Source organism: Octopus sinensis, linkage group LG29 (genome assembly GCF_006345805.1).
Source record: "Octopus sinensis linkage group LG29, ASM634580v1, whole genome shotgun sequence".
Taxonomy (NCBI): domain Eukaryota; kingdom Metazoa; phylum Mollusca; class Cephalopoda; order Octopoda; family Octopodidae; genus Octopus; species Octopus sinensis.
The window spans coordinates 15,751,160-15,763,659 of NC_043025.1; the positions used below are offsets into that span (position 1 = coordinate 15,751,160).

The following is a 12,500-nucleotide window of genomic DNA, read 5'->3' on the forward strand; positions in this document are numbered from 1 at the left end:
GGACAGAAACATCTCGAAAGAGTCCAGAAGCTGACTACCCGCATGGTTCTTGGTTTCAAGCATTTGTCTTATGAAGAAAGGCTGAAGACACTCGACCTTTATTCTCTAGAAAAACGACGATGCCGTGGTGATCTCATTCTTGCTCACAACATCATAAGCGGAAAGTGTAACCTCTCGAAAGAGCTGTTCTTCACTCCTGTTCCAGAGCGTCGGCTGCGGAGTCACTCCGAAAAGCTCTATCTGCGACGATTTCATCTCAATCGAAGGAGATGGGCTTTTTCCATCCGGGTTGCGGATCCGTGGAATAAGCCGCTGGACGAGATAGTGAAGATGCCGACGACCGCTCGGTTCAAAGTCTCTCTTGACCAGAAATGGCCTGAATTCTTTGCATGAACACCCCTGTACATAACTCCATGTCCCCCTACATGGCCTTGCTTTTTGCTTTTTGAGCCAAAAAATTAACTTAACTTAACTTAACTATATATATGAAGGTAACTCAGGTAACAGGGATAACTCCGACATAAAACCTGCGGCTCAGTGGTTACCGATGATGTTGACTTGTTCTTCTTTTTGGATTATGGCTGCTGTTGCTTAGTGAGTGGGATTGACTCAGTGCACAGCCTTTCCTCACTTTAAAAAAAATCTTCTTGCACATGCATTGCACGATAACAACATTGATTAAGCTTCGTGCAATGGCCATACTCGATAACAAGGGGGTGGCCACCATATATATATATAAATTAGAAAAAAAACACCTTTTATCAATTCAATAATGAAAAATTAAATTACACCATCTAGAAAATTACGTATTATAGAAAGATTAAATATAAGATAAAAAATATAATGATGATAAAGTAATGTGCAAAATGGAAACTGAAAGAAGCTCATTTTTTTTGTGTGTGTGTGTGTGTGTTACTGTCTCCTTCCCTTGACATGGCAGCTGTAAATGAGTTTCACTGTTATACAAGCAGTGTCTTTTTTTTTCGCAGTCTTCCATGAAAATTATGTCTAACTCTGGGGAAATGTTAGCTTGCTTGGCAACAGGTAAGGGTTGGCAACAGGAAGGGCATCCAGCTGTAGAAACTCTACCTTAACAAATACCATCCAACATCTGAGAGCTTGGAATGTTAAGTGAATATTAAGATGATGATGATGTCTTCTAATGGAGATAGACAGACAGACAGGGCTATTCCATTGTTTGAAACCGATTAAAATTGACTCAATCTTTACCTGAGGAAGTAGATGCCAACCAAATTCTGCAACCAACTCTACAGCTTGGATGACAAAATCCAAAGTTTCATCGTCGACAAAGAATGGTAAATTTAGTCGGGTGAATCCTGGTCTGCAAAGAAAAATGGTGGAAGAAGATAACGAAAATTTAAGGAAAACATTAGAATGGGTCAAGGATTGTGCTATCTTTTCCACCCACTATTCCTGGGAGGGTCAGGCCCCTCCTCCTCCTCCCTAGGGTCCTATCAGAAGCATCCATCATTACATTTTCCAGTTGGATTCCCATGTGTGATCCATTGAGACGATGGATATTATCCAAATATTTTGGTCTACCACAAAGTCTCCTGGCTTCGCTTGAAGAATCCATCTTGTGTTTCCTTGTGATATTCCTGTGATTCCTAAAAGCACAAAAGAAGTTGCTTGACTTGGACAGAATCCCTGAAACTCTGGATAGCATCCAACCATCTCGCTCTTGGTCTAATTTTAGGTATTCTGACGTTTGGCTCTGCCTGAAGAATCAATTTTGTGATTCTTCAACATTCTAATCACAATCCCTTTTGTGGGCGCTTAGGGACCTGCCAACCCCAGAATAGGAACTGCTACTCTACACATATCCTTGATCTGATTTCATCCTGATGACTGGACGGATGAGTGTTCGGGTGACTTACCTGAGGATTTCCATTGGTGAATACTCCCGGTATCGCTTCAAATGTACTCGGTCGAGACGGCTGGAAGAAAAAGTATAAGGAGATGAACAAATATCAAACATACATACACACACACACACATATTTATTTATCCTACATTATATCAGTACAGCTCAGTGCATCCCCATAAACTGGTTCACCAGTCAGCATCATTAGACAGTGGCCAGCATAATGGAAGAGGAGTTTTAATGGCATATTCAAAACATTTGCCATAAATAAATTTTAAATATATATATATATATATATATAATATATATATATATACACACTCCTTGTGTGATAATCTATGTGTTCGATATGTATAAAACGTGTGATGGTGTATTGTATGTTGAGGTTCGTATATGGTATGTGTGTGTGTATCGCCTGGCCCCTGTGCCGGTGGCACATAAAAAGCACCATCCGATCGTAACCATTGCCAGCCTCGCCTGGCCCCCGTGCCGGTGGCATGTAAAAAGCACCATCCGTCCGTGTCCGTTTGCCAGCCTCGTTTGGCACCTGTGCAGGTGGCATGTAAAAAGCACCCACTACACTCATGGAGTGGTTGGCGTTAGGAAGGGCATCCAGCCGTAGAAACACTGCCAGATCAGACTGGGCCTGATACAACCTTCCGGCTTCCTAGACCCCAGTTGAACCGTCCAACCCATGCTAGCATGGAAAGTGGACGCTAAATGATGATGATGATGATATATATATATATATATATATATATATATATATATATATATATATATATAATATATATATATATATATACATATATATACATATATATGTATGTAAATTAAATTAGAGATAAAACCACTATTAGGCAAATCAAACAGTGAAAAACATAACCAAGACATAAAAATAAAATAATTAATATAATATACAAAATATGTAAAATATAAAATTAAAAAATTTAAATTATTTAAATTTAAAATTATTAATTTACATTTATAAATTTTATATTATTTATTAAATACTTATTATCTTATATAAAACTTTTTAATACTTTTTGATAGTTATATATATTTAAATTTTAAAAAAAATTTTTAATGTAAAAATGTAAAAATTTATTAATTTAAATTTTAAAAATATTTAATAAATAATATAAAATTTATAAATATAAATTAATAATTTTAAATTTAAATAATTTAAATTTTATATTTTATATATTTTGTATATTATATTATTTTTATTTTTATGTCTTGGTTTATGTTTTTCAGTTTGAGTTGCCTAATAGTGGTTTTATCTCTAATTTAATTTATATTTGTACTGTGAAATTAGATTTAATCCTAAATCTAATTTTTCCCTGTAAGTTTGGATTACTCCCTAATATTATTATATATATATATATATATATATATATATATATATGTATATATAGTGTGTATAGAGGACTATATATATAGGGAGTGTATATAAAATGTACAATGATATATGGTAATGAATATAGAGAATTGTGTATAAGATGTAATATGGTGTATAGCAGCGTATATAGAGAATTATAGGTGAAAAGGTAATATACATATAGAGCAATGGTCCTCAACCATTTTTAGCCATGGACTCAAGTGGACCCTCAGAGCCATTTAAGGCTTAAAAAATCTTTCTGCCTTTTTAGAATTAAATATTATCAAGAACTGTATAAAAACAAAAATAGTTAAAATATTTTGCACATTGTAGAAGTATAGCTAATTTATTACAGATAAATTTTAACAACAAAATCTTATAAGGGCCACTTGGACCCCAATTGAGAACCACTGATAGAGAGGAAGATCTACCAACCTGTCTTCAATGAGAACATTTTCAAATTCCTTTGCTTTTTCTTCTGATATTCCTAACAGATCCTTCAAAGAAATGTTTGAGAAAAATAATCAGACATGACACATTCTTATTACAGGGTTTTATATCCAACTGGGGTCAATATAATCAACTTACCCAATCCTCTGAAATTGCTGGCCTTGTGCCAAAAAACAAAACCATTATCATCATCATCATCATCATCATTATTATTATTATTATTCATCGTTTAATCATCATTTAACGTCCGCTTTCCATGCTAGCATGGGTTGGACGATTTTGACTGAGGGCTGGCGAACCAGATGGCTGCACCAGGCTCCAATCTCGATTTGGCAGAGTTTCTACAGCTGGATCCCCTTCCTAACGCCAACCACTCCGAGAGTGTAGTGGGTGCTTTTTACGTGCCACCGGCACGGGGGCCAGCCAGGCGGTACTGGCAACGGCCACGCTCAAATCTTTTTACACTCTGTTATTATTATTATTATTGTTATTAAGGCAGCAAGCTATCAGAATTGTTAGTGTACCAGGCAATTATTATTATTATTATTATTATTATTATTATTAAGGCAGCAAGCTGTCAGAATCATTAGTGTGCCAGGCAAAATTCTAAGCAGCATTTCATATTATCTGATTCTCCGTTTGAAGAATTTCTCATGGGGGACATCTTACATGTTTATCTAACATGTAGAATTTCAGAATTCCTAGTAACAAAAAAAAACGTGTGTAATGTTGAATATATAATACCAAAAATCTTTTCCAGTCTCTAGTTTTGATACATATATGAATATATATATATATATATATATATATATACCCACATACATTTATACATACACACACAAGCCAAATCCACTCACAAGGCTTTGGTCAACCCAAGGCTATAGTAGAAGACATTTGCCTAAGGTGTCATGCAGTGGGACTGAACCTGGAACCATGTGGTTGAGAAGCAAACTTCTAAACCAGTCACATCAGAGTCTTACAATTCCAGACACCCCACCCCCACCCTGGATGGCACTGTCTTATTAACCCCAAAAGGACAGAAAAATTAACAAATGATGTTGGGAGGATTTGAACTCAGAATGCAAAGAATCAGAATAAATACCAAAATGGCATTCTATCTGATGCTCAACCAATTCTACCAGTTTACCACAATATATATCTCATCATCATTGTTTAACGTCCGCCTTCCATGGATGGGTTGGCTTAACAGGAGCCAGCCAGGCAGAAGTCTGCACCAGACTTCACTGTTTTGGCAGGATTTTTACAGCTGGATGCCCTTCTTAACACCAACCACTCAGCAGAGTGGTTTTTTATGTGGCACAAGCAGAGGCGAGGTCAATTTTAGCAAGGTTTTAACAGTTGAATGCCCTTCCAAATGCCAACCACTCAGCAGAGTGGACTGGGTGCTTATATAAATAGGAGACAGATGATGCCCTTCCTAACGCCAACCACTCCAAGAGTGTGGTGGGTGCTTGTGGGTGCTTTTTATGTGCCACCGGCAAAGGCGCCAGAGGAGGCTGGCAAACGGCCACAATCAGTTGGTGCTTTTATGTGTCACCGACACGGATATATATATATATATATATAAAAATAAATATAAGAGAATGGTCACTATGTGGCTCATTCCAGCACTAGAAAATCCAAAAGGTTTCAACCACAAAAATACATGTTTCCCGTGAAAGTCAGTACGATTGTTAGCTCACACGAACAGGGCAAATAAAAAATAACAAAAATACAGATTATTTTGGGACAATTGTTTCGCTATTAATGTTAATTCATTAATAGCGAAACAATTGTCCCAAAATAATCTGTATTTTTGTATTTTTTATTTGCCCTGTTCGTGTGAGCTAACAATCGTACTGACTTTCACGGGAAACATGTATTTTTGTGGTTGAAACCTTTTGGATTTTCTAGTGCTGGAATGAGCCACATAGTGACCATTCTCTTATATTTATTTTTGTATAAAATATTATAATATATAATAAAATATTATAATAATCCAGGTTTCCCGAAGCACTGGGCCACTTGGTGTTGAATAGATATAGTATCTAATTCTCTCACCCTTATTAATTAATATATATATATATATATATATATATACACACACACATAAATATGTATTAAGTTAAAAAGAAAAGGGACTCACTTCAGCATAAGGACCAGCGCAGGCACAGCCCCCTCTTGATTGGATCCCAAAGACATCATTAAGCAGTGCCGTGACATAATTATGATGGAGGAATCGGCCAGTCTGTGGGTGATAAATCAGGAAGGAATATATTGGTAATGAGGGGACAGATTGGGTCCCTAAAATGACCAAATTCTTGCATTTCTTCCAGCAGTTGGTGGCTTTTCTGAAATACAAAAACAAAAACAACAAAGTCAAACAAATGGTGCAGCATGGCTGTGTGGGTAAGAAGCTTACTTAGCAACCATGTGGTCCTGGGTTCAGTCCCACTACATGGCACCTGGGTCCTACAACAGTCTCAGGCTGACCAAAATTTTGTCAGTGGATTTGGTTGATGGAAACTGAAAGAAGTCCGTCATATGTGTGTGTGTGTGTCTGTGTGTCTGTGTTTGTCCCCCACCACTGCTTGACAACAGGTGTTGGTGTGTTTACATCCCCATAACTTTGCGGTTCAGCAAAAGAGACTGATAGAATAAGTAACAGTCTTAAAAAAACAATAAATACTGTGGTCAATTCGTTCAACTAAAAATTCTTCAAAGCAGTGCCCCAGCATGGCCACAGTCTAATGAATGAAACAACAGATATTTACATGTGTGTGTGTCTTTTAATGAGGCATAGTGTATCTAGGACTACATGACCTAATGTAGCCTTCACTGTTATAAGATTGCTAAAAGCACTTTGAGGGGGATTTAGCTGCTATTTCAACCAGTCAAATGTAAGTAAGACTATGTCATTTAAAGTACCCTTCCTAACTTGTTGTTTAGCCCCAGGTCAGCTCTGATCCAGTAGACCTATGATGAAAAGCATTCCAAATGTCACCATCCTGACATGGTTTTTGGTAAATGATTAATAAAACTACAACAACAAAAACAACAAGCAAACTATTTTGGTGTTGGGAGAGTTGAAAGTCTTACTTAAGAAGTTGTTGATCTCTCTGTGCAATGACATCGGTGCCAATGGCCAGCTTCAGTTGCATCACCAAACCAGCACGAATGGAACCGACAATATCAGGAGTTCCGCCTTCTTCTCTCATTTCTGGTTCGTGTAGAAAACGGTGGTTCTCTCGACGCACCTGTTATATTTTTAATGAAGGTAGAGTCAGGTGAATAGCAAGGAACAGAAAGGAAAGCACAAAAAGTTAAAATCAGAAACACAAAATAATATACACTCACACACACACATGTTACAGCAAGGTCCTACTAAATAGGGAAACATTCAAACCACAGATCCCTTCAATATGTAGAAAAGGTGTCGGGGGAAACCCCATACAGTGTGTCCAATGTAAAATACAAAAGAAGTGAAGTTGCATCACTGGAAGATTAACAGAGAACATAGACATTAAACGCCAAGAATGTCGGAGCAACAATGGCCAACTAGTGACCCTGGGGATGACTAATGTCTTGCACAGTGGCTTTGTTTAAAGGAAAGAATAGCTGCAGTCGGTCAACTCCATTCTCTTGTCCATGACCATCTTCAATCCAGTGTCAAGACCAGGTCAAGATGACTACGGATGGAGATGGATGCAGCAGATGACCAAGATGTTTTACTTTCTTCATCTTGGTCTCTGCACTCCACAATGTGTTGCTGTTTCCCCCTTCCCCTTCTGTTGAACCATAAAGGTTTCTTCTGCAGGGCCCACTGGACCCACTCTTCACACGCATAGGTCAGCAACCCCTAATATGTTGATTACCATATAACTGTGATTTAGTAGAGCAGACCTCATCACTTTTTGGCCCCTCACAGTCCAAACTATTATAGTAAGCATTTAGGCCAAATCTCTGGGTCTTTATTTATTCTGGCATCATCATGTTTGTCAGTCGGAGCCACAAGGACCATCCAGTCATCCTGGAGTTGACTCATGACTTGTATGGTGATCGTGTTTAAAGTGAAAAAGGGTTTCATGTCCTCAACCTCATTCTATTGTGCACGACTATTATTCAATACGGAAAGCCCTAATATGCTATCCAACCCATAGCTTTCTTGTCCACGACCACCTTCAGTCTGGTAACAAGACAACTGGGGATGGAGACAGATGCAGTGGATGACCAAATGACCAAGATGGCTTACTTGTCTCACCTTGCTCTCTGCATCCCAGAATGCATTGCTGCAGTAGCCTTCCTCTCCACTGAACCATAGAGGGTTCTTCTGCAGAATTTGCCAGACTCTGAATACAATGACATACTAGTGACCTGTCAACAGGGATATCAGCCAACACAATATTCAAGGTGTATATATATATATATATATATATATATATATATATATATATGTGTGTGTGTGTGTGTGTGTGTGTGTATAGCACCAACCGATCGTAGTTGTTGCCAGCCTACCCTGGCACCTAAAAAGCAACCATCCGTATGTGGCCGATGCCAGTGCCACCTTGACTGGATTCCATGTCAGTGGCACATAAAAAGCACCATCCGTACGTGGTTGATGTCAGCGCCGCCTTGGCTGGCTTCCATGCCAGTGGTATGTAAAAAGCACCCACTACACTCACGGAGTGGTTGGCATTAGGAAGGGCATCCAGCTGTAGAAACACTGCCAGATCAGACTGAGCCTGGTGCAGCCTTCTGGCTTCCCAGACCCCGGTCAAACCGTCCAACCCACGCTAGCATGGAAAGCGGGCACTAAACGATGATGATGATATATATCTGAAGAAGGTATAAATAATGGGTTTTATACAGTCATTTGTACATTATAGACTTACAGTCGTTTCTGATATGCATGATGGATGCATTCATGGTTCAGTTTACGCAATCAATCGATTGATCGATTGAACATATAGTGAACAACTATTGGAATGCTTTCGTTATTGGAGTCCAATGCATCAAGTACTAAAGTAAATGAAGACAGAACAAGAGGGGAGAAGGAATGGAGAAGAAGAAAAGAGAGAGAGAAAAAGGAAGAGGGGAGAGAATTTGGTCATTGCTGTATTTGTATGGAACTAGGTCACCTGTTTCTAGCCTTTGACCTATATAAACTGAGTACAGTAGAGAGAGAGAGAGAGAGATGGAAGCAGAGAAGCATCAGCATTCATAAAGAAATACATTCACAATGACAGCTGCACTTAACCAATGAGCTGCACTTACACAAACCGTGGTACATGAGCAACCAGTGGCACTCCAGTAAACAGTTCCACTCATACGTCTCAAGACATACTTAGGAAGATACTCACGAAGAATATTGTGCCACCACCACAACCTTCTGGAGTTGAGTTCTTGAAGAGGTACTTCTTGGCAATGAGAATTCCTGGCAGTGAACAGTTACAGAAATAAGGGTTTACGGGATTACACGATGACATAAATAAAAATAAAGGGGGACAGAAAGAAACAAAGGATTATATACAGACATACATTCTCTTTATAAAAAGGGGGCCATGGGGAAATTGTTGCTATTTTATATTTTTACTTTCGTGCATGCGTATTGTTTGTTTTTGATTTTGTTAACTATACAGTATAGTAGGGTCAGAATAAGTCCTGGGGTCAAATTGCTCGACTAAAGACGGTGCTCCAGCATGGCTGCAGTCAAATGACTGAATTGAAATGTATGTAGGCTTCTTTTTGGCAATATGTTAATAAATTTATATAATTTTATATATTTACCAACTCTCTATTCTTCGTCTTTAATCATATATATGTATATATATATATCGCCGTCGCCGCCGTGACCGACCAGGCTATCAGGTGATACTACACATCGCTGGTCACAATGTGCTTTGCATTGTTTTAGCCTTCAAATGACGCCACCCCGCTGGCCAGGCGAGCAGGCCAACAGAAGAAAGAGTTAGAGAAAATTGAGGCAAAAGCGTACAGCAGGGATCGCCACCACTCCCTGCCGGAGCCTCATGGAGCTTTAGGTGTTTTCGCTCAATAAACACTCATAACGCCCGGTCTGGGAATTGAAACCGCGATCCTACGACCGCGAGTCCGCTGCCCTAACCACTGGACCATTGCGCTTCCACATATATATCATCATCATCATCATCATCATCATTTAGCGTCCTCTTTCCATGCTAGCATGGGTTGGACGGTTCAACTGGGGTCTGTTAAGCCAGAAGGCTGCATCAGGCCCAGTCTGATCTGGCAGTGTTTCTACGGCTGGATGCTCTTCCTAACGCCAACCACTCCGCGAGTGTAGTGGGTGCTTTTTACGTGCCACCCGCACAGGTGCCAGACAGAGCTGGCAAACGGCCACGAACGGATGGTGCTTTTAGGTGCCACCGGCACGGGGGCCAGGCGAGGCTGGCAACGGACACGATATATATATGGAGATATTTATAACGAATATTCGCCACCCTATAGCTGTATCTTATGAATATGTTCTTAGCATTCTCGAAGATTCAGCTCAGCATTGTATCTACTGTTGACTGTAAATGCGCCTGCGCATGGTATTTTGAAAAATTATAGCATATAATGATGGGACACGTGTTATCTTGTCTCTGAATTATAAGTTAGTTGTTGAGGTCAGTTACTGATGAGAATTCGCCTGGTGGATAATATGGTCTTGCTAAATTACCTATTAAAGGATGGCAAGCAATATTATTTGCGAAAGAAATTCGAAACCATGTTATAACCGTTAAATAACAAGGTAAAAGTTTTTATTTTTCATTTACTTCGAAATTTGCAATTAAATTGTGGTTTTAGCCATGTTGGCTGCTATTTCTAGCATGTAAAAATTACCTGTTAAAGGGTAATTTTCTATTTTAAACTATGAATATGTTGCCTATTGACTATTTATACATGCTAGGCCACTGGTGGTGATATTTATAACGAGTATTCGCCACCCTATAGATGTATTTTATATATATATATATATATATATATATATATATATATATGTTTAGCAAAAATTTAGATTCAAATGAATATGGTGCTTAATTTAGATGCACCAGAATTTTGTATGGTGTTATCCATAAAAATCCGTGGGGTGATTATAATCAAAATAAGCAACAAGAATGACTCCGGTAATTTGGTACGATCGTTTCATACTACATCATTTTATTAAATGTTGTAAGTATTACAACAGATTTAAGATGCTGAGTACTCATCAGCCAATTATAGGGGTTTTCCATTAATACAAAAATTTTCAAATCAAGTGGCAACATTATAGAGAAGGTAGATATACAGACAAAGATATGGATTTCAGTGATGTGTAACAGTATCTGATAGTTTGGTTGGTCATGTGATATATATACTCTTTTACTTGTTTCAGTCATTTGACTGTGGCCATGCTGGAGCACCGCCTTTAGTCGAGCAACTCGACACCAGGATTATTCTTTGTAAGCCTAGTACTTATTCCATCAGTCTCTTTTGCCGAACTAAGTTATGGGGATGTAAACACACCAGCACTGGTTGTCAAGCGATATTGGGTGACAAACACAGACACACAAACATATATATATATATATATATAATATATATATATATATATATATATATATATACATACATACATATTCTGTTGTGTCTGGGGAGAGTGATCCTCTTTTAGTGCCTTATTAATTTATCACACTCACCGGTTAAGTTTCCACTCATTAACTTATTTAGTTTTCCTAAAATTTTCGTTGCTTCTTGCGACCTTTTCAATAGTCTTGACTACTGAGAGAGTCAAGACTATTGAAAAGGTTGCAAGACGCAACGAAAATTTTAGGAAAATAAAAATAAAGAATAAGTGGAAATTTTACTGGTGAGTGTATTAAATCATAAGGCACTAAAAGAGAATGATTCTCCCCAGACACAACAGAAAATGCTTCAACACACTAACTCTATAAAGAATCTTACAAACCAAATCCAAAAACGAAATATACATACATACATACATATATATATATATATATATATGATGGGGCTTCTTTCAGTTTCTGTCTACCAAATCCATTCCCAAAGCTTTGGTCAGCCTGAGGCTATAGTAGAAGACACTTGCCCAAGGTGCCACACAATGGTACTGAACCTGGAACTGTATAGTTGGTAAACATGCTACTTACCACACAGTCACTCCCGCACCTATATATATATATTCATAAAAAAAACAGCTTTGTACTCAACACTGCCTTCACATGCCTCTCCCACCACACACCCAAGTTAATCAATACCCACCTGGGGTAGAAACTCCTCCAATGAACTTATGTGGTGAGAAATAAACTGCATCTTTATAGACATAGCGCTGATCTGGTCTGAAAGAGATCAAAGACAGAACGACTGAGAAAGACAGGGAAACCAGAGAGAGACGAAGAAGAACGGGATCATGGCGATTATCTTTAAAATGCTTAATTAAGCATTTTATAATCTATTCTACATACATATGTGTGTATATATATGTGTGTGTGTGTAAAATGGAAATTCAATGTGTGTTAATTTATATCTAATATCATCATCATCATTGTTTAACATCTGTTTTCCATGCTGGCATGGGTTGGACGATTTGACTGAGGTCTGGCGAAACAGACTCCAATCTGATCTGGCAGAGTTTCTACAGCTGGATGCCCTTCCTAATGCCAACCACTCCGAGAGTGTAGTGGGTGCTTTTATGTGCCACCGGCACGAGGGCCAGTTGGGTGGTACTGGCAATGGCCATGCCCAAATAGTGCTTTTTATGTGCCA

General features: G+C 38.4%; 1 protein-coding gene across 3 annotated transcripts in view; it reads right to left on the reverse strand.

Annotated features, from left to right (window-relative positions):
- The window catches only part of LOC115226226, a 51,098-nt gene that overhangs the window by 22,141 nt on the left and 16,457 nt on the right, over positions 1-12,500 (reverse strand). For 2 of the 3 annotated variants that reach the window (XM_029797249.2, XM_036514814.1), the window contains exons 8-14: positions 11,997-12,073; positions 9,077-9,150; positions 6,816-6,973; positions 5,863-6,067; positions 3,702-3,763; positions 1,899-1,958; positions 1,231-1,342 (exon numbers count right to left, since the gene is read on the reverse strand). In XM_029797249.2, the coding sequence (XP_029653109.1) occupies positions 1,231-1,342; positions 1,899-1,958; positions 3,702-3,763; positions 5,863-6,067; positions 6,816-6,973; positions 9,077-9,150; positions 11,997-12,073 (748 nt within the window). Of the gene's footprint in view, positions 1-1,230; positions 1,343-1,898; positions 1,959-3,701; positions 3,764-5,862; positions 6,068-6,815; positions 6,974-9,076; positions 9,151-11,992; positions 12,074-12,500 lie in introns of all 3 variants that reach the window. The other variant, XM_036514815.1, reaches the window with a different exon arrangement.